This window comes from Venturia canescens, chromosome 8, assembly GCF_019457755.1.
Source record: "Venturia canescens isolate UGA chromosome 8, ASM1945775v1, whole genome shotgun sequence".
NCBI classification, from domain to species: Eukaryota; Metazoa; Arthropoda; class Insecta; order Hymenoptera; family Ichneumonidae; genus Venturia; species Venturia canescens.
The window spans coordinates 22,398,511-22,421,605 of record NC_057428.1 but is presented as its reverse complement, the minus strand read 5'-3'; the positions used below and the strand labels follow the sequence as shown (position 1 = coordinate 22,421,605).

At 39.8% G+C, this 23,095-nt stretch overlaps 3 protein-coding genes across 8 annotated transcripts; 2 read left to right on the top strand and 1 right to left on the bottom strand.

Moving 5' to 3' along the window:
- Positions 1 to 5,285: 5,285 nt before the first annotated feature.
- Positions 5,286 to 13,605, top strand: LOC122414881 (solute carrier family 41 member 1-like). 5 transcript variants are annotated; one of them, XM_043426528.1, is made up of 11 exons: positions 5,286 to 5,716; positions 9,295 to 9,414; positions 9,629 to 9,760; positions 9,894 to 10,114; positions 10,299 to 10,589; positions 10,715 to 10,947; positions 11,610 to 11,934; positions 12,012 to 12,306; positions 12,380 to 12,585; positions 12,696 to 12,844; positions 12,941 to 13,605. In XM_043426528.1, exons 5-11 carry the CDS (start codon positions 10,301 to 10,303, stop codon positions 13,115 to 13,117), a joined length of 1,674 nt encoding a protein of 557 aa, XP_043282463.1. In that variant the 5' UTR covers positions 5,286 to 5,716; positions 9,295 to 9,414; positions 9,629 to 9,760; positions 9,894 to 10,114; positions 10,299 to 10,300; the 3' UTR covers positions 13,118 to 13,605. The 5 variants fall into 5 exon arrangements, with proteins under 5 accessions (XP_043282463.1, XP_043282465.1, XP_043282462.1 ...); XM_043426527.1 differs by lacking the exon at positions 9,894 to 10,114 and having other exon boundaries at positions 5,287 to 5,716; XM_043426531.1 differs by lacking the exons at positions 5,286 to 5,716; positions 9,894 to 10,114 and adding an exon at positions 6,096 to 6,516.
- Positions 13,606 to 15,597: 1,992 nt separating this feature from the next.
- Positions 15,598 to 20,675, top strand: LOC122414875 (FYVE, RhoGEF and PH domain-containing protein 4-like). Its single transcript, XM_043426513.1, has 8 exons — positions 15,598 to 15,728; positions 15,821 to 16,668; positions 17,077 to 17,532; positions 17,730 to 18,568; positions 18,662 to 18,867; positions 18,967 to 19,332; positions 19,426 to 19,871; positions 19,962 to 20,675. The coding sequence occupies exons 3-8, from the start codon at positions 17,078 to 17,080 to the stop codon at positions 20,101 to 20,103; spliced, it is 2,454 nt and encodes an 817-aa protein (XP_043282448.1). The 5' UTR covers positions 15,598 to 15,728; positions 15,821 to 16,668; position 17,077; the 3' UTR covers positions 20,104 to 20,675.
- Positions 20,240 to 23,092, bottom strand: LOC122414885 (cytochrome P450 6k1-like). 2 transcript variants are annotated; one of them, XM_043426540.1, is made up of 5 exons: positions 21,897 to 23,007; positions 21,580 to 21,810; positions 21,199 to 21,476; positions 20,952 to 21,135; positions 20,240 to 20,852 (listed from the first exon to the last, which is right to left on the bottom strand). In XM_043426540.1, the coding sequence occupies exons 1-5, from the start codon at positions 22,552 to 22,554 to the stop codon at positions 20,692 to 20,694; spliced, it is 1,512 nt and encodes a 503-aa protein (XP_043282475.1). In that variant the 5' UTR covers positions 22,555 to 23,007; the 3' UTR covers positions 20,240 to 20,691. The 2 variants fall into 2 exon arrangements, with proteins under 2 accessions (XP_043282475.1, XP_043282476.1); XM_043426541.1 differs by having other exon boundaries at positions 20,711 to 20,852; positions 20,952 to 21,110; positions 21,897 to 23,092.
- Between the last annotated feature and the right edge of the window lie 3 nt (positions 23,093 to 23,095).

Sequence of the window (23,095 nt, the reverse complement as noted above, 5' to 3'; positions counted from 1 at the left end):
CATTATATGCGTATTCATTTTTTATATATTCATATATTTCCGAATTGTTCGGTAATTTTTGTCAATTTATTTTTTCCTCCTTCCGTTGTGCGACCAGTGGTTGGACGCGATTCAAGTTCCTATTACGTAATATTAATGCCGCAACTCAGGTTCCTCGGTTGAGCTAGCTTTCAGTCGGTGGACTCTCTTATTATTTAAATAGGCATGTACGCATACATACACCAAGAGACACGTATACATGAACGAATAACCACGCATACTTATATATTTATATATATATATAGACGTACGAGATAATATACATCTTAGCGCTGAGGTTAAAAAATTTTTTGACTAATGTTAAACAATTGAAAGAAGATGAAAACGAAAACGAAAACCTGACCAAGCATATGCCTATATAATACATCTCTAAATAACATAATATATTCTGGTCTGAAATGCTTGGCTCGTATTATTGTTTGCGCATTAAAATATTGTTCATAGAAGTTTATTATTTGTATATAAGTAAATTTCAACGTGCGATCCCCGAAAATGTGCATCGCGATTTAGCTTCTCTTTCATTCGACACATTTTACTTTTCAATCATTGATTACCAATTTCCGTTATTATTATACTCGAAGCGATATCCGTACGTCGTCGAGGCGTATAGGATAAGGTAACAAAAAAAAAAAACAAACAAAGAGGAGAAAAATAAAAAATAAACGAAAATAAGAAGAAGGAGAGAAATTGATATATTGTAACGAAAATCAAAATTAGTCATATAAAATTCGTATGTAATTGTACTTACAGACGAGGCAATGGATGGAAAATAGAAAATAAAAAAATAAAAAAAATAAAAAAACAAAACAAAAGAAAAAGAACAATAAAAAAAAAAAGGAATAATCGAAAGAGAGGAGAAATATGGTTAATTTAAGTCGCAGAGAATTTATGTACGACTTTGAGGATAAAAATTGAAAAGGGGCGAAATAATAAGTGATAGGGATAATGAAAATTATTAAATAATCATCGTTCATCGAGTTTCAGGGTCCCAGAAGTCACTCCATATGCGTATACAAATATTTATAATAGAGTGTAATTTTTCATAAAAGAACACATCCACGTATACACACACACACACACACACACACACACGCGCGCGCGCGCGCGCATAGCAAAAAAGGAAAAATATACGCTACGAAAAAGATGAAGTACAATGACAATTAATAATTCGATCGCGAGAAATATATTTATCAATGGTATATGGTGGATGGGCGGAGTGCAAAAATTTTTCAACAATTACGACGAAAGCGAAAGTAATCGAGAGAGAATAATAATAATAATAATAATAATAATAATAATAATAATGATATGATGGTTGCGACGAAAAGAATGAAAAATAAATTGTACATATAAATGAAAAAGTGAAAAAGGGAAGGGGGCGCGTGGTTATCCCTTTGAAAAGCACGCTTATAATACTTGATCAAGTATGTATATCGATGAAATAAGTGTCCAACCGAATACCAAAGGAACGAAACTATTGCGAAATATGGTAATATGAAAATTTCCTTTGATCCGTTCACCGCGTGATGTTCCTCAATAAATAATACTTTTCGAAAGGCTATATTACAGGTGTACCACAGCGTGTGTGCGAGCGTGTGCGTTGATGCTGCGTATGAATGAGTTTATTTAATTATAATCGCTATTAAGTTATCGTGCTCTCCGTTCGAATAGGTATATATTTACTCCTGCTTGCGGCGATTAGACGAAAAAATCATTGAATGAAATCTGGTATTACGTACGTGCTGCATATTTTTAATTCAATGTCTAAACACGTGCTCGAGACATTGTATACTCGCGCGTATACACGCGAGTCGTTTGTTCGTTATTAAATAGCATGCAGCGGAAGAAAATGGAAATTGGAATGCGTCGCGCGGAGAGTATATACTGGTTACGCATTTTGAAGAGGAGAAAAAGATATTTTTCGTTCGACGCGCGGTACGAGGTTAAATTTGGGTGGTTCCCTCCCAAACGAGGAAACTCATCTCCTCCTTCCATACGCAAACCTTCACATCGATATGTAACTTGTTTATCGTTATCATCGTTTTATACGCTCGCTCGTATAATTACTTATGATATAATGGTGGGCGAACGATTGTTCCCCTCCAGGGGGGGAAATACCGCCAAAATATGAGCCAGGACGACGAGGGAGCACCGAGACGGGAGAGCAGGTTAAAACGAGATCGAGAAAGAAGCTTGAATACGGAGCAACTCTAATCAAAAGGATGAGAATCAAAATTAATTATAAGAGAGAAAGATTGAAAAAATTGTAACCCAAGCTGTAAGAGACTGCTCGTTGGTCGATAAAACGTCATTTTTTTCTATTATTATTATTATTATTATCGTTGTCATTAGTGTACTATTAAAAGATATTGATCCTCTACTCTCGTATTTCACGTATATAGTTTTTTCATTGATACAAAAAAGCAGCCGTTCCGACTCCTTTTTCGGAATAAATACGAAAGCTCGCAACAAGTTTTATTTCTCGTCCGCAAAGCGCACCATGCACATACTCATTTTAGATTTGTTTCGAGGTCTCGATCATTACCGATCATATACGTGGGAAACTTTGAAGAACGAATGACAAAATTACATATAATAATCATGGAGAATATAACGATAGGAAAAAATGGAATAGCTGTTTTTCCTTGTATCTCTGGCGACCTCCCTTCCTCCCTCCGCGCTGTATGCGTCTCTCGGGCGCGCGCGCGCGGCGGCCTCTGCTTACCTTCCGCGAACCGCGATCGAGCTTATATATATACGATTCGAAAAGATAATCGTACATTGACGAAGGTATAAGCCGTTTCAATCAATTCTTCAATTTTTCATTTCTTCCGATAGAATGCGAATTATCGAAAGATTAAAATATTTCATAATCCTTTGAATGGGCATTATTCCGATCATCTATCAAAGAAATATTGAATCTTGTGATTTTCTCCGCTCAAATAAGATTGAAAAATTCCCTCTCCCGTATCGGATCCGAGATATCGTTTGTTTAACCCAATTTGTCCATGCTCGTCGTCGTCGTCGCGACCGCGGACGCCCTCGAGAGACAATACCCGCGAAGCGATTGCGATTATTGAAATCAAGATAAATTAAAAAATAAGTATATAGACAATGCCCTTGAATCCGATGAAGCATCATGCGTCATTATCGTTTTTCAATGAGATGAGAAAAAAAAATCGCCAGCGAAAAGGTCGTTGGAACAAATATCACGATACAAGATTTTAAACGGTTGAAACCGAGCGGGGCGATTACGAGAAAGTGACTAACTATATGATTTGAAAGAGAGTCGAGCGCGGACATCGGCGTCGTCGTCTGCTCTTTAATCGAATATGAGTTTGCGCTTCGCTTGAGATGCATGGGCAAAAGTCTTCTTCCGCATAATAATTTCACGCGTTCAACGAGAAATATTTGCTTGAAAAATCCCGATGCGGCAATCGCGTTATTTAATTTGTTGCTGGTGGGAATCCTGCTGCGGGCGTAACAACGACGGAACGACGTTCCGGAAAATCCCGAACGATCGAATTCCTCTGCGGATTTATTATTTTATACAACATTTGGTTGAGAAGCCGTTTTGTTTTTAAACCGCGATAACGCTTTTTTTTATGGCAACAATAGCCGAAACGAAAGTTGAAAAACGACATGAGATATTATGATTAGTGATTTATAGCGCGTGCGCTAGCAATCGCACCGGTCACGAGATATCAGCACGGAATAATATGTATACCAAGATGAGCGCGCGCGACCAAACAACTTGTTTACGATCGAATCGTTGCGTACAATAAGCCCTAAATAATAAATGGTATACTATGTAGAATTAACGAAATAAGCGAATGGTGATGCGACGACGATGCGAGGAAAATACAGTTGAAGAATATATATTTGATTGGACGATCGCGAATATACGCGCGGTGAAATAGTTGCCGTATCACCGCGGAGCGTTGCAGGATCTCAACGATATTAACAGTTGGAAATATTCGATAACGAGTAGACGAGACGAGAGGATCGAGCAGCAGGATCATTCGCGATGTTTTCGAAGAGTGCCAGCGGTAAATATATATATACACAGATATTACGGGAAAATTGTAGCGAACGTATACACGAGGAGCTTCGCGTGATTGTAATATTGTTAAGTAGTCGCTTATTTATTTATATTCGATGAATACGAGGACGCGCGTGCGTCCGATATTCGAAGAAAGCCCAAGGTACAACTTAAATCGTCGCATTCGCGGAAGTACCGACTTTATAATAAATTGCTCTGTCGTGAGGAGAATTGATTTTCCTCGCATATGGTGGACAAATATCCATCAAGGAAAAATCGAGCGAATTCGCGGCTATTTTTGTCTAACGTATATACGTGCTGGAGAAAAAATGTACTGATGCACCGTTGCTCTTGAAATAATATTGAGACAAGTTTAGGTAAGCGGTCACATTGAGCATTAATTGTTTCATTTATTATATACATACATATACACATAGGCTCGTCTTATACGCGCACGTATACATAAATAATCGATAAATTCTTCAATGCGATGCACCGTGCTTAATTACACGAGAGCTAGCGCGTCCACTCGCGCGAAAGAATCGAGTTATCTTTTTTCTTCGTATTTACTCATCATGCGAGGAGGATCGACGTTTATTGGTAATTCCCGGGGAACTATTTCCCCGCACAAGAGATTTTCCAAGTGCTCCGCACCTTCTATATATAATAAAAACTGTTGTAATGCGGCCTCGATCGCGATCGTCGCACCGTCGAAATGTCTATACTACTTAATACTTGATCGATCCTTCCTCTATGTTGTTTCGTTATTCCCTATTATATTTTTCTCGCCCCGTTATATTGGGTACGCGCACACGGTATACGCATTCAGCGCGTCCTCTTGTTTCGTCACCGCGACCGCGTGCATGCGACACCGCGCGCGTTATCGCGATTAATGGGCGACGGCCGGGCATTTCCCTCAGGGGAAAACTTGAAATAAAAAAAATGAAAAACTTGAAAAATTATTAGCGAGACGCGTGGCATGAGACAAAAGAAGGTGAAAGATATAGTATAGAAAAGTGGCAGCAGCAGCAGCAGCAGCAGCAGCAGCAGCAGCAGCAGCAGGGAGCAGGGATGAGCAAAGCGGCGCTCGGGGGCGGAGGAAGGTGAAAGATTACGAGAGCGACACACGATGAGCGCGAGGAGGGGAGAACGCGTGGATGTGTTTCTGATAGCGAGGGAGAGGGAGCGAGAAAAAAGTGCACTTAAAAGGTAAGGCTTATTGTACGAGATACAAAGTGTTGAACGCTTTGGCGATCGAGGCACGCAACGAACGAGACTCGCCGTTTCCATATTCGTTTTCTTCGCCCCGTTTTTTCTTCCACATTATTTTTTTATTATCAGTCACGAGTGCGGTCTCGCGTGCGCAAAACTCTCCTCCCAAGCATAACTTCGGACTACAACCGCACACGTACGATCATCATTTTTTTTTCTTTTCATTCTCAAATTTCATCATTATCGCGTCGTTCCTTTCTTATTTACCGCCCCCTCACAAGATTCTCGCTCTCTTGTCTTCTTTATTCTAAAAACGCGCAATTATTCCTCGCCTCTGCGCAATACGCCACCTCGCGTCTCGAGGATCCTGATTAAATCAGAAATCAACACGCTGGCGAATATTCATCGGGGCACCAATTCACCGTAAGTTTTTCTTCATCACATTTCTATTTATTATATTTTCGAGCGAGTTTTTAGCGTTGCGATTGCATCCACCGCGAGAATCTCGCTCGAGTCAAAACTATATCAAACTTGAAATTACAAATTATAACGATCGTTCATTAGTGATTTGTATTATAATAATACGAGGATAGACAGACAGCGTTACACACGAATAAACAAAAGGCGATCGTACAAAGTCTCTCGGTATAAGTCATTTTTTTTTTTCCCATTATTATTGTTATTCGCATCAGTGTTTTTTTTTTATCAGTTTCGATTCGACAGGATCGCGACGTGTATACGATTAACTTTATTGGACGCGCGGTCGCGGGCGCGTGCGCGTCGTTGTCGGGGAATTCACGCGCAGCGATAACCGAACGCCGAACGCGTATATATTTTTACGCGTTAACGAATAATTCGAACGATGCTCGTGCGCGAGTTCGACGCGAGGGATAATCCAGCAATTTTTCGATCGTTCTAAATTGCGTTTTATATTAACCGCGCAAACGAGAGATATTCGCGAGATGCGAGCGCGATAAATAATCTTTGAATTTAATCTGTTGAACGATGTATCCGCGCGGCGCGGACGATAACGCGGAGAGCGTATACGAGTATAGGTGCATGCCGTCGCAAAAGCAAATGAGCAGCGACTCGAGGATTTCGACCAAAATCTAAGCAGAGCAAAACAAGACCCGCGCGCGTGCGCGCGCGCGAGAACTAATCAACTCAAGGGAGAGCGAAGAACATATCGTTTCGATATCGACGCCAGCCAATATATACCACCGGTAAATAAATGAGAAATCCTCGATATACAAATAATATGATCGCTCGCTGATCGAAATAAAGCCCGCGCTGGGGTCATTACTTTTGAAATTTGTCTTTCGTATAGACACGCGCATCGCGATGCGCACACACGTGCATCTTCCAGCATGCATATATTATACAGTTGTAATTCAATATCGTCGCGTAACTATATATATATATAATGTCAGTATACCGGCCTACCACCGAAAGTTATATATGGATATAAGTTATTTTACGTTCACCGATGAAAATTTCAAATATCATATATAAGTATGCCTCTAATCATATATGACGAAAAACATGCGAACGTTGGAGACCATTTCTTTGCTGATTCTATACACGTGCGGCAGGACCGAGGACCGTATCGAGTTACGATTTTTATTTTCTATCGCAGACGCGATGATGCGCTCCTGCGCTGATGCAACATTTATTTCCTCGCGGTGCTCTCGCGCCGCGCATATATTATCTTGTGATTTGCGGAAAATTCGTCGAAAAAACAATTTGTCGAATCACTATTCGTCGAAAAAACAATTCATCGAATCACAATTCGTCGAATCACGATACTTAAAAAATTTGCCGAAAACTCGTTAGAAATACTGTTTTTGATTGTTGGGTCGCTCCGGAAAATATCATAATTCAATAGGGTTCGTAACGTTGAGGCGAATTTTTTTTTTTTTTTTTAAGAAAAATATTTAAAAATGTTGAAATTTGTTTCTCCATTCCAACACACCCTCGATGTGTGTGTGCGTGGAATCGTTGGGTGGGTTTGAAGCACCTTTGATGTGTGTGCGGAATCGTTAAAAATAAAAATGAAGTCAGATATCCGCTACGTCCTCGTCGTTGACTCCGAGTGCGGCTGAAAGCGGTAAGAATATTTATGTTCCAAATTGTTCACTTCAACAAATTGTGATTCGACGAATTCTCGACGAATTTTCCCCAGACGATATCTCGTATCCGCACGAGCTCGACGCGACGGCGACGCGGAGAAAGTATACAAAATTTTCCAAATAACCAATCGAAAAAAGGAAATCGTCCAAGCTCGTTATCGTTGTACATTATATTATAGTATTTTGTGCGCGGACGATGAATCGTTGCTAGCCGAAACACCTTTGGTATACGAGTTGCGCGCAATGCGACGATACGCACACACGAATATATAGGGGGAGACCGGGGCAAAACGGGATACCCAAGGAAATATTGAACTTTTCACAAGTTTGAGAAGCTCTGTCTATTTTTTTACTCCCAAAAACTAAGAAATGTACTGGAATTTTGTTCAATTTTCAAGAAGATTTTAATTCAATGCAACTTGGGTGTATTTTACATCCGTAACCGAGTGCTTCCAACTTACCGTTGTATATCTCAGCGCTTACAACCCTCTAACGTACGTCGAATACGCACCCTCTCTGTTGTAATTCAATTAAAAATTAATTATATGAATAATAACGAAGATTACCAATGTTTATTTTGTAAAAATTTCTATTCTTTATCCATTGAATCATGAATTAAGTGCCAAAATTGTGCAGAGTGGGCACATGATTCGTGTGCAGGTATTAACCACGCATGATGGTCCGCAAAGATATATCTGCGATTATTGTCGTAGACAGTAATCTGCGAGGCAGTAATCACAGATTTACAAATACTTTTTGTATATCTGTGCAAAAACGTTTTCACTTAAAAAGTGATGTAAAAAAAAAAAAAAGAGATAATTTGAAAAAAACTAATTTTTTGAAGAAAAAAAAAAATCAAAATTCAAAAACAAGATATTTTGGAAAAAATTTTCATGTTTCATGTTTTTTTCGGAAAAATTTCTCTCATTTTTCGGGGATCCCGTTTTGCCCCGGTCTCCCCCTATACCTGATAAGACGTACGAACCGATCGCGCAAGAATGTCGACAATTTCTCTACATCTGTCAATGACTTGATATTTTTTCTCATACATATAAATCATCGGAGATATAAGAGATCATCGCCGAGCAGGTGATAAGGAAACACGCGCGCGCGCGCGCGCACCAACATCAATGTTTTTTTTCTCTTCTTAAGATGATGGATCAGTCGGTAATCACACCTCGAACTTTTGAAATTGAAACTCTTTGACATCGTTCGTCCGATTAAAATAATAAAAATGTCATGGTACGCAGCACGATCGCAAAAATCCGATGACATTTTTATTTTTGCGATCAGACGAACGATGTGGAAAAATGTTCTCTTGAAAATTTGCAGCTATCTCTCTCGCACTCACGGTTGTGATTACCGACTGATCCATCATCTTAACAAAATTCACGCTGCTGTGTTGCTGCTGCGCTTATCTTCGCTCGTGTTCTCGTCGCGTCGAGGTTATTCTTCTCCGACGAGCAGTTATGCGTACGTTCGTTCGAGTATATATGCGCGAGCGAGCAGGGATTTTTCGCGCGCTTACTTTTCCAATCTTATTCTCCGCGCGCGACCTGCCGCGGTTCGAGTTTTCTCTCTATATATATTGTCTCTCGATCGTCGTTCGAAATTCACCTGATCGATTCAACGTCGCGGCCCATTTGCATTTTTGTTTTTTGTTTTTTCCGGGGTTATTATTCGGGGATATTATTCATATATTTGGCGAATCGTATATAGACATCGTTAGTAATAATCCGATGAATAAAACGTACGTATACTTATTATACTGTCTTATGGATTTTTTTTTTTCTATCGCTACGCGTTATATATATATATATATATTATACCGTTTTTTTTGAAACTTGGATTTTTTATTTGATTTCTATATAGTTTTCGCGGACCAAGGCTGGCAGGAATCGGAAGATCGGAAACCAAATTGCCGCAGGTTGATCCTGGAAAAGTACCAGGAACGAGGAACATTGTCGTTCGAAGAGGCGAACAACGAATCCGGTAATCCGAAGAGCTTTTCGCCCTTCCTCGCCAATAATACCGTATAATTCCGTACAAACTTGTTCGGACTTAACGCCGCGTTATAATTATTATTTTTTTCTTTGTATACTCGAGCGTGTAACGCGTATATATTCGATCGCGAGTCATAAATGCGGATAAAAAAATAAGAAAGAAAATAACAATGTACGAGGAGTTCAAGTTTTGCTGGTTGCAGACTCTGCGCGATCGGAAAATCCGAGGCGAAATTCCCCCAGGTCGATCCTCGAGCAAATTGGTTGATCGGTTGAGGCGTCGCCTTCGCAAGAGGGACACGAAGAAATTTCGGTGCGCGACACGCAAGATCGAGGTGAGGGAGGCTTGGCCAAACGCAATTGCACCGCTGACGCGATATACATATATATCGTCTGGTTATCCTTTATATACTTGATATTTATTAATGCATATCTTGACGAGTTTTATCGTTGTTTTTTTTTGTCCAGCACTTTTGTTTCTCAGCAACGCGATCATCGAATCTTATCTTGCTCGTTCTATTCGATATTTCGAGCGCGAGCTCCCGCGGTGGCGCCATTTTCTTTTATTCCGCGCGCTCGAGCCTGCTCGCTTATTTTCCAAATGACGGATCAACTTGATACTAGCTCTGCGCATCGTATATGCGTGCTCGTGATATACGCGGACCATTGATGACGCGCGGCCGCAAGAAGTACGTTCAGTTCTCAAAGGCATTGTGCTTCAACGAAAACATTTTAATTTTTCAAAGATCATCAATGCTGCCGGATAGAACCGAATGAATCTCCCGCCGTTCGGTGCTGGAAATCGCGCGCGCACATGTCCCGAATGAAACTTTTTTTTTAATAAATAAATAAATAAATAAATAATTGTAACAGGTATGTGCGGTGCACCGGGTAACGAGCCAGAGTCGAAAATTCACGATGAAAACGATCAAACGAAGCGTTCGAATGAAAATGCTGAAAAAACAACAAAAAGCATCATCATCGTTGATAATGCTGCCAAGATGGAAAAGAAATACATAATTCCTCAACTCGGTGTGAACCCTGGCAAACCTGCTGTATATCCGGTGGCGTTCGACGACTTTGAAATAATTGAGAATACGAATGGTTCGAACGGCGGGAGGACGACGAACGATCGACTCAAATCCCCGAACGACAAAAATTCTGGTGAGCGCGCGGATGATGCAATTTTTTATTCTCGAAATATAAGAAAATCCAATTATACACGACAATCGCGTATAATTATTGAGGAAAATAAAAAATGATTGCCTTTTCAATATTTTGGCGAGCAGGTGAAGGATCATTGTCGAGCGGGATTTCAATCGTTACGATCTCATCGGTGACGAATTCGGATCCAGATCCGGATCCGGAGTATTCGACCGGAGAAAACGCCAACGGTACGGTTAAAAAACGGCCGCTCGGACACGAGGAAAGATGGCAGCACACGGCGCTTCAAGTTTCGGTGCCATTTTTTATCGCTGGAATCGGAACGATCGGGGCGGGACTTGTTCTCCAAAACGTAGAGGTGGTATTTATATGAGTTACACCGCAAATAGGGTTAACCGCGTATGTATAATAACGCGCGTCGCGCTTTTTTTTTTTTTTTTTTTTTTAATAAACTCGCTTGGATCTTTTCAAACGACTCACGAAACAATATTGTCGTATATATAGTATATAATAATCGCGACATATAAGAAATGGAAAATATGAGACCGGCTGCTCCATGCGCGCGAGACCGACCGCGAGCAGACTGCGGACACAATCATAAATATTAAAAATCTTGGAAGCGAAACGAAACAAAGTTATTTATATTGATGCATTGAATAAACGAAAGAGACAATAATAAAATGCGAGCGAACTCGTTATGCATATTCGTAACTTGTTGATTTATTTTCAAGCTGCTGTAAGAATACGACTGCATCGTAGTACAAACATATCATGATCGCGACGGGGATAAAAGTAATAAAAAGTGAATTGCCATTGAGCATTATTATCGCGATGCTTTTTGACAGACAAAACAAGTGTGATCGCTCGCGATGAGGAGCGATATATTCGCAAAATTTGATTTTTTTTTGTTTTTTCCTTATGACTCGGCGAGATGAGCAGGCGAGAGGATTGCAATTGATTCTTTACACATTAATATTTTCCCGTTTAAAGTTTACAATCGTTGTTGATTTATTGTTGCAGAAATGGCAAGTATTCCAAAATGTACCGCAAATATTAATACTCGTGCCTTCGTTACTCGGGCTCAAGGGTAATTTGGACATGTGTCTCGCTTCGCGACTGTGCACTCAAGCAAATCTCGGAAATATGAGCGCCGTGGGAGATATCATGAGAATGATCGTTGGCAATTTGGCACTGGTTCAAATACAGGCGATCGTGGCAGCAACGATAGTATCTTTTTTCGCGACTGGCGTTTACGCCGCGATCGAAGGAAAATTCGTCTGGGACCATGCTCTATTGATAACCGCTGCCAGCGTAACAACCGCAACGTGTTCCTGTTTCGTTTTAGGTGAGCGACGAATACCTGTTATTATCACGGTAAACCGACGCGAAGATTATTTTTTTTTTTTTTTTCAATAATTACAGATATCGTGATGATAATCGTAATAATGCTATCTTATCGATACAAAATGAATCCGGACAATCTGGCAACTCCGCTCGCGGCGTCCTTCGGTGACGTTGTTTCCGTAAGCGTACTCTCGGCGATCGCATCATTTTTGTATCTCAATCTCAACACGGAGATCTGGATATCGTACGTAATACTCGGCTGTTATCTCGTACTTTTGCCCCTCTGGATTTACGTAGTTCTCAAAAACAAATATACGAGGAACGTTCTCACTTCCGGTTGGCTTCCGGTATTGTCCGCTCTCTTTATCAGCGGGTGAGTTCAATAAAATCAATAAAATCAATAAAATCAACGCATCATAATAGTATTCGAACCAAAATAACAACAGGCTGGGTGGTTTGGTGCTGAGCAAGGTGGTCAACGTTCTCAATGGATTTCTCATATTTCAACCGATAATCAACGGGATAGGGGGTAATTTGGTATCGGTTCAAGCTTCGAGAATCTCTACGACGCTTCATCAGACATCGCTTTTAGGAATTTTACCATCCCATTCGAGAATCCTCGTTTCTCCATGGAGAGCCCTCGTCAGAGGAGGTATTATAACGCCGGTATTACGCATAACTACGCCGCATTTACTAAAAATTTTCATATTTCTCGTATTTTTTAAATTTGTTCAATCATTCGTCGTGGCGACACACATGCAGTCCCTTATGCCAAATCAGCGAGGATACTCATAGCAATGGCCGTACCGGGCCAATTGGTCTTTGTATACGTAGCCGACTATCTCGAGCAAAATACATCGACTCTCCAAGTGTATTTTGTAATCTCTTACCTTCTCGTCGCCGTTTTACAAGTTAGTTTTCACCAATTTTATTTTTTATATTTATTATTTGCACGGAAAATTATGCGATTAAATAAAATAAATTAATTTTTTAACCTCCCCCCGTAGGTAATTTTGTTGCTGTACGTTGCACACGTTATGATCCACGCGATGTGGAGATTCAAAATAGATCCTGACAATTCTGCGATTCCGTATTTGACGGCTCTCGGAGATTTATCCGGAACGTTGTTGCTCGGTGGTGCCTTTTGGTTTTTAAAGGAAATACATCACGAGTATGGCAAATGAAGCTGCCGCGTCGCCGATTATTCGAACGATCGTTTCGAAAGATATTTATTATGATTATATACCGCCGCTGACGGACCGAGCCAGCACACTAAGTATTTCAATTAAGTATATACCTATATATATATATATATAAAGATATCGCGCGCGCACTCGAAAGGAAACGACATTTATTGTCATAGCGATTTATAACTGCAATACTCATCAACGCTGCGACATGCATTTTTTATTGTTTTTCCGAAAACCGCTAAACTCTCATATATATATATCGACACCCGCAAATATAAGAAATCTTAAATTCGTTCGAACGGAGCTTATTTCGTCGCATTCATATATATATGTTAAATAGCTTGTTGAGTAATTTTTCAAATTTCAACGGAATATAATGCGTGTGTAGGTTGGGAGGGTTATTGCATAGTGTATCTCAGCGCTGGACGCATAGATATGTATCATTTTTGTACAAATTAAAATAAAACAAAGTGGGATACGTCGTTGTGCCTTGTGTTTTGTGTACGTTCATCCGTGACCCGAGCAGACCCGAGTGTCCAGCGCCCAGTCATGTCCTCGTCATTGCGGGAATAATAAAGCATTTTTTCCCAACAATTTTGACACACACACACACACACACACGTCACAGATGTTATTCCGAGAGTTATGACAAAATGATGCAACAACCGCGTCGTACACATTTACGGACCTTCGCATGTACTTTTTCTTCTCACGAGCTCGGGGGCTTATTTTTTTCCTTTTTCCATTCAGCACCCGCGGTCGCGGTATCCGAAACAAATCCTTTCGATCGAAGAATAATAAAAGAGGACAAAAGTTTCGGATTTTCAACTTTTTTTTATAGGTTTCCATATATATACAAAGCAGGTTAAATTTGAACAATTCCGCAATTCCCGTCAACTTTCAATTATTATTTATTCATATTTCGAGTAATATTATATTCAGGCACCATGCGTCAGTACAAAAAACCTCAATTTCCCTACACGACCAGCATGCAAGAATCCGTGAATACGTATTTTACTATTATTCTCCGATGAACCATCTTTTGTTCGTTCGTTATTGCTGTTGTTACATTTTACATTCCTTCGAAAATGATTGCACGCGTGTGCCACCAGTGCGGCGCCACTTACCTGCTGCTATGCGTCGCTAAGCTCGCTAATAATACTACACTGAGAAATGGCGGGGGAATAAGGGGTGGAGATTGTTGTTCGTTCTAAAATAGCGGAAACGTCAGGGTCTAGTTTAGATATGACGCCACGGTCGTTTTTGTCGGTAAAAAGATTTAGTTAAAAGATAACTAAGATTTAAAAATTCAAAGAGTTCTCGCCGTATTGTATAGAATCGCTGTTGTTATACTCTACTCAGAAAGGAACAGTGGCGCCGGTCGTTAAATTCATCAAGAGTACCGACAGACATCTATATCTAGTTTAATGGTTATTACGAAATAGCTTTGACAAACTGTGATACAATCAGTTATTGTTATAAAAAACTTGATCTGTGATGAGATAATTCTCAAAAGCCTTCTCTTTATGCTTAATAAAATGAAAAAAAAAAAAAAAAAAAAAAATAAAAAGATATAGCAGCTGACAGAGGCAACAGGGATTCTCAAAAAGCACGCATTCTTGTACGTCCTATATTCAACTATCAACAAAGTTGAGAATCCCTGTCGCCTATCACCCGCTAAATCTTTTTACCGACAAAAACGACCGTGACGACATCTCTGCTTACTGTCCGGAAGTAGACCCTGACGTTAGGCTAGGTTCTTCTTCAGTCCTATAGCGATTTTCCCGCCATTTTAAGACAATCTTCACCCCCCCCCCCCCCTGCGCCGCTTTTCGTTGGGTTTTATATATATATATATATATATACGCATATGACATTGGTTAGATTTTTTACCCCCATACGCACGTTTGATTTCCCGACGCTGCTCGCATACGAGGGTTCTCATTTTCGACAGTCTGCATTTTTTATCATTCCTCGCATTCCTCGCTTGTGCTATGTATATAGCGACGATAGCGAATATATCCGTTCAAATAATGATAGCGCCGGTATAATTTTTTTTACATATATCGTACCTCAAGTTGATATTCTGATTTTCCCGCGTTTCATATATATTACACATATCCCAACTCTCAATTTTTACGTATGCTGCTGTGATAGAAAAAATAATTTTATCGCATTACTTTTGTTTTTATTCTAAAACGCCTGAACCCATTTATAGATATGGAATTTGTATGGAGGCCGGTGTAATATATAATATTTTTAATATACCAATTATATAGTGCGTTATTTGGATTGGATCTTGGATAATAGTGGGATATATCAAAGCTAATTTTACAGATGTGAAATTTTTAGAAAATTCCATATATTTCCACGGGGTAAAGCAGGCGGCGAACTGACTATAAATATATAAATATGAGTTGTTCAGGACCGTACCAACCGTACATGAACGCGCGGTGTGTGATATTATCAAGTTCCGTTGTTGAATAATACGCAAAGACCTCAATAATTGACGTCTCGTTGTTAATTGTTGTCGCAGTGGTGATAAAGCGCTAATATCAAGAGAGCGTAAGAATTTCGTAACGCAAAGGTTTTCGCAAAGTCCTTGGTGCGTATATATACGTTTTTGTAGATCGATGACGGCAAAAAAATTTTCCATGTTTATATAGTCGGTACCAATGATTTCGTTTTTTTCTGCAGTTGTGGCATACTCCGAGGGCAAAAGAAGAAAATTAACTCGTCGCGTGTGCGCGTATATACTGCTGCGACGTATGTGGTACTACATGTGCTTCCGCACAGCGGTCGTTGAATAAAAATACGTTTTTCACGGTATCCCAACATTATACATTAAAATAAAGATTATATTTTGCTCTGCCCCGAAAAACAACTTATTCGTGTATACATATATATATATATGTGCACACAAAAGACACTATTGTCGCATCGCGAAAGCCTTCAAACGTTTTCCGTTTCGCGTATATACACTACCTTACGATAAATACAAATATAAAATCGATGCTTATTTTTAGTATATTTTGTCATTTTCGTACATTATAATTAATATATATCATATTCTTTCGTACCTTCTCTCGTATACCGGTGCACACGCGGGTGAAACGCTTACGTATATATATATATATATTATGCACGTCTGATGTCGCCTCGTGCTTATTAGCAAAACTCGAGTTTTTTTTTTCGTCATCGCGCGCGATCATCTGTCAGTTCTCGAAAAAAGAGAGCCACGAAATCGTACGCGTGTATATACCGTGTATACAGAAACAACAATAAAAAACCAATGCTTAATTTTGATCATCGCGTCGTCGTCGACTTGAATGGCCTTATACAGCTGCGATAATACGCAAAGAAGAAACAAGTGCCACAACTTTTTTTTTTTTTCTCCAAGATCTTCTCATTCTCCGTTTCACTGCTGCTGCTCACAGAGAGAGACGACGAAACGAGAGTCAACGTAACAATTATGCCAGCTGAAATAATAGTGCGAACGTCGTTGCAGATCATCGAATACAACTCGACAGGCTTCGCCGGAAAGGGTAATTGTATTTATTACGAGCGCACGATTTGTTTTGTTTCATTCTTCTTCTCTCTCTTAATTAATATATTCTCGTACTCTCGCCATCCTCGCTATTTTGCTTATTTCGGGGCGCTATATCAATTTCATTTTTTTTGTTTTGTTTTGACGCGTCGTTAGAACGGACAGCAACGCCCACGCGGTCATTCCGAATTCTTATTCTCTATCATTTCGATCTTTCATTTACGTTTCGCTCGCTATCGTTATCGCAACAATCGTGTTTGTCTCATCAATAGATGTGACATAGCAAAAGCATTTGTCACACCACACACGACGGGAATAACGATAACGCATGGTCATTTTCGAAATATCCTTCCGTAGCAATGATATTTTATAATAACCCTTAAATATTTTATGTTTATATTATAAGGATGCAGCGCGGTCAGTTGAGAGACGTTCCATCCTGGATGGCACGTCTCTTACCGGAGCCTTTCGAAGGTTTCAACAGAGGGGACCCCTTCAAAATGTTTAGTTCCAAAAATACTGCAACGTCGACGTTTTACGCGGATCTCGAGGCAACCGCAGAAAACGAGGATTCAACTAAGACTCCAGATTCCAAAAATTTTTGCTCTACCGAAAGGAAAAGCATTGCCAACGAAGATGGTATTTCTCAGGATTCTGATTCGGTCGTCAGCTCCGAAGAACAACAAACATACGGCGGTCATTCCTTCCATAGAATTGCTAGCTTTGGCGGCTTCCCTAGATTTCAAGCTTTTGTCATGTCCGCCTCTGGATCTGATCCGTGTAGCGGCTCTACTTTTGGAGAAAGCGCAACAACCTCGATTGTACAAATGTCGCACAGTGTTTTGGAATACAGGAGTAGCAGGTATGTCAAAACAGGACTTTGAAATAGCTTGGAATCTTTCGAAGCTTGGAACAGATATAGAATTAAGTGTCGACAAATTTTATTGATAATAATTTTCCAAAATGTGGAAGGAATGCTGTAATTATTGTTGAAATGTATCTTGAAAGTCCAAAAACAATATATACGTTTTATGAAAAAAATCGTTGATCATTTTGTAGATACGCAACGACGAAGAGAACCTCAAATCGGTATACATTGGATTCGTATGCGGTAAGCGAATCCGAGAGCGAAGATGAGTCCGAAGAGACACGTTCTTCGGAGACGGATTCAGTCTCGACCCTCGATCAGAAAGATGATGAGGAGACGACGGCGCCGACGACGACGACGACGACGACGACGACGACGACGACGACAACGACAACGACGACGACGATGACGACGATGACATCACCGACGACGACGACGACGATGCGCGAGTTAGTGGAAGGAATGACGAGTGCTCCCCACGAAAGAACATCTGCTATAAGTCGCCAAAAGCGTGCACAACGTGTAGCCGAAGAATTGCTTGTGACCGAAAAGAAATACGTATCAATTTTACACCTGATAGATCAGGTGTTTCAATTCCGCGTTGACCAAGAGAACCGCGCGCATCCGATGTTTCCACCCGAGACTGTTCAACACATGTTCTCCAATATCAAATCCATATATAAATTTCACAATGATTTTTTGCTTCCCCAACTCGAGGAACGAATGCAGAATTGGCACGAAAATCCAAGAATCGGTGATATAATGAAAAATTTTGCTCCTTTCCTCAAAATGTATACCGAGTATGTGAAAAATTTCGATTACGCTATGAATCTCATCAACACTTTGCAACACAAAGTAACAAGATTCGCAAACATCATAAATGACATACAAAAACTTGAGGAATGCGCTAAATTGTCTTTGTCACATCACATGCTCAGTCCCATCCAACGATTGCCCAGATACGAACTTTTACTCAAGGATTATCTTCGATACCTTGACAACGATAATCCTGATTACGAGAACACGAGAAGTGAGTCGTTGGATTCTTAAAAATTTTCAAACGGATAAAGCTTCTCATGCAAATATACATATATATATATATATATATATTTGTATATTACAGAAGCTCTGGAGCTCGTATCAACGGCGGCTAATCATACGAACGAGGCGATGAAAAAAATTGACAAGTTCAAAAAATTACTAGAGATACAAGAAAGTATTTACGACGCTACCGATCTGGTTAGCGCGACTCGGGAGTTGATTAAAGAAGGGAGAATAGTCAAGATATCAGCGCGGAGCGGTGATCATCGAGAAAGATACTTGTTTCTGGTATGCATAAAAAGTTTTATCGAAATTCAAAGTAGTGTAATTACGCCCGAATCATAAAATAATATTGTTGTATTTTTCTTTCTCCCCGCCGCCCCCCAGTTTAGCGATATGTTACTGCTGTGTTCCATAAGACTGATACCGGGACCGTTGTATCGGTTACGAGCCAAATTTTTCATTGAAAATATCGAGGTCGCCGAGGGTGATAATCTCGAAACCGCGAATACGTTTTACGTGAGAGACGCGAATAAAAGCGTTGAATTGTATACCGAGTCGAGTGCCGAAAAAGCGGCTTGGCTCGATGCTTTATTCCAAACGATGCAGGAGATAATGAGGAGAAAGGCAAGTCTCAAGACTGGCAATAATGAAACTGCTCTGGTGAAAACGGACGATGTCACGAGGTGTATGGTGTGCGAGGCAATATTTTCCGTTATGAAGAGAAAGCATAATTGTCGAGCTTGCGGAATAGTAAGTATATATTGTCTCGTTTCACACCAAAGACGAACAAGTCAAAATTAATTGAGTATTATCTACGTTTAATGCGCAATCAATCATTTACAGGTCGTTTGTAGTAAATGTTCCAATCAAAAGTTACTCTTTGAGGACAATAAAAACATGAGAGTGTGCAGGTTATGTCACGCCGCGTTGACTCAGCCGTTAACGAAATCGCCAACTTCTCCCTCCGGCCCTGTTCCAACATTGCTACGAGTCTCTGCTAATGATCCTTGTGTATTGTCCGGTTATTTATATCTTAAAACTCAAGCCAGTAAGCCATGGACGAGAAGATGGTTCGCTCTTCATTCCGACTTTGTTCTTTACACATTCAAATCGGTTAACGATCGACTGGCGCTGACGGCAACGCCTATGCCAGGTTTTACGCTTACCGAGGCTACTAACTTACCGGACGACGATCCCCTTAATCCACGGGATCGCAAAGGAACTTTTAAAATTCATCACTCGAGAAAATTTTATTACCTCCAGGCTCATTCTCAAGAAGAAACTGATACGTTAGTGTGAAATCATATATGATTCTACATTTATAATGGAAAAAATTGAAATTTTCCAAATCGCAGAATTAAAATATTATATGTTTACAGATGGATGCATACGCTTGAACTTGCAACGAAAGCAGAGTTACCTCATCTCGAAACGAAAAAAATTCAAACGGTCGATGAGCAAAAAGAGCAGGATAGATGCGAGGAGAGCCAAGAGGAAAATAACGCACAACAAAATTCATAGCTCATTTGAACTCAACGAGAGTTTAACGCAACAGAAAAACGACATTTTTTTTTTATGTTGTGCAAAAACGAAAAACAAAAAAGGAATTAAAAGAAGAAACATAATCGTAGCAGTAAGTAGGCACTATTGATACATATAAAATTAAGCGCCGTTATATTATGTTATTCGACGATGAAAACGTTGTAGGATAATCGAGTCAATTGACTAACGCAACCGAAGCGCTTGTTGTTTTGTAATATTGTGTTATCATAGTATATTCCGGACAAACAAAAAATGTATATATATATATATTAGTTGTGTGAAAAAAATGGATCAACAAACGTATCCATGAAATTTGCACAGAAATGTTAAAGTTGAAATTTACGTGTTTTTGGGAGAATTTTTATTTAAATCGACGCTTTAAAAAGGCAGGGGCTCCCTTTGATATTTATATACGTGGTAGCAACAGTAATTACTCGGTTAACGAGCGCGAGCCAGTAAAATTTTGTCGACTAAATATCGATCCTCGTGCAAGCAATAAATGAAAATACAGAGGAAATACGTTTTTCGCGAGTGTTTTGCACGCAAATTAATCGGCATTGAAATGATTTAATTCCTTTTTTTCAAACCCAACGGTATCCCATCAACGGCGGTTGTAAAAACTGAGCCTGCGTTTAATTCACAATCACCCGATGTTTTTGAAATCAATGTGTACTTTCGCAGAATCATTGCAATTGCTATTTTCGTTATAACAAGACCGAATCGTTGCCCTGCAAAAAATTAAACAATTGAGAAAAATTTTAATTCGCAATAATAGCGTAACGAAAACATTTGATTTGAAAAATATGTTGGCGTAAAAATTCACCTACCTATGCAGGATCTCGGGCCTATGCCGAAGGACAAATGCGCCGCCGAAAATCCAAGATCGTTCGCGTCTGTCCTTGTCGGATCGAAAATTTCCGGATTTTTGAAAAATCGCGGATCCGTATTCGTGCCACAAGTCGCAACGTAAATAGTCGTGCCCTTTTCTATTATAATGTCCGTGCCCGGAATCTGATGGAATCAACGAACTTTACTCTTTTCGCGTAAGAAAAAACTAATAAATTTTTTTCTTACTCGGTAGTCTCGTACGGAAATTCGATCCTCCATTGGGAGAGGCGGGTGCAAGCGTAGACTCTCGTTTATACATTTATCCAGAAATGTCATATCGTTTAACATTTCCATCGTAAATTCTTGGTGGGCAGCGATTCGAATTACTTCCTCGTAAGCTTGGGCCTCGTAAATAGGATTTTTCGACAAATCATACAGAGCGAAAGCTATCGTTGTCGAGGTTGCCTCAAATCCAGCAACGTAAAATGATACCGCCTGAGCTACCAGGTTGTCACCATCGAATACTATTTTTTTTTTTTTTTTAATATCATGCCAATTGAAACTTGAACGCGCGATTGCACAGATAAAAAAGAAGAAATAATAATGAAAATCAAGATTTGATTTTACCGAAGTGAGGATTTTTCTCAACAACGCCGTTCTTCAATTCCATTAGAAAATCCACGAGGTCGCCTCTTTTGTTACCAACGCGCTCGCGCGTTTTATAAGAATCCCAAAATACATGGCTGAAAAATTGGGCTGGTCGTTTCGAAACTAGCGACGTAATCGGGATCAATTCCGGAAGGTAGAAATGAATGATTAGTATAATGCCACGTTTCAAGCCTGCCAGCACCCTTTGACCTGAATACAAACAAAGATAAAGACGAGAGGGAGGCAAACGAACGATTCGTCGTGTAATCGAAAGGAGGGAGGGGTTGGTTACATACCAGCCTGCCAAAATTCGTTTTCGTTCTCATCGAAAGAATTGGTGGTAACGCCAAAAGCGGTGGAGGCAAATACGTCGGTGCAATATTTACCAGCGGTGCTCTTGAGCTCAAAATATTGAGAATTCGCCTCCTCCGCGAATTCGTGCGTTTCGATATGATCGACAAGTTTGTGACAACATTCGATAATGAGAGGCAGCATGTTACGTAATTTTTGTCCCGTCAAGCAGGGCGTGAGTTTGCCACGTAAATATTTCCAACGAGGTTTTCTTATCCCTAGCAAACTTACGTAGCCCAGAGGATCAGCTTCGCTTTTACCGCCGAAGCCACGATTCGGAAATGTCTCAAAATCTTTAATCATAAATTGTTTAATGAGCGATAGGCTACGAACGATGAGCAAGGGTTTGTGGAATAGGTAACATCCGACCAACGGCTCGTCCGCATCAACGCTGTAATAAATATCTCGCAACACTTGTCCCGGAGTTTTTTTCAATAAAATCGATTCTCTCATATTTCCGAAGATAATATGGCTCGGTGGTGATTTAATGCCTCTTCTTTTCCAATATGACAATTTGTATTTAGCGTAAATATAATATATACTCGTTATTATTAATGCGACAGTTATTGCCGCCACGCACGATACGAACGATTTAGCTTCCATATTGTGGCACCTCAATTATATAGCACTGCGATTATTTTTTATTTCACGTACGTACACGTTCCATTTTAATATTTAGACTCTAGTATATATCGCTTTCCCCAACCTTCAATCGTTCTTTTCAATCCGAGATAATACTTTGAGTTTTTTTTTTTTTTTTTTTTTCCAATCCGTTATCTTTTTTTCCAATTAGCCGCTTAGCGATCCTTACTCGAAAGATATTATGCGCGTGAATCACGAATCGTGCTCGTTATATGCATCAATTCGTCTCTTTACGGTTCGATTAATGCAATTATACGCCCCTCCATTTCTTATTCCACGCTTACAAAATAATACATGATAACGAAAAAAATAATTCACCATAGTTGTAATAAATTAACGAACAACTTCTCATCCTTGCTTTCGATTCAAAATTTCGCGCCATATTTGTCGGATCGATCCGCAGCGCTATCTGTGGCTATGACTGACATAAGCGCAATTGAGTTGTAACGGTGGTTGTAGCTGCTTTTTTTTCACTTTTTCAGTGGCCAGAGTATCGTATGAG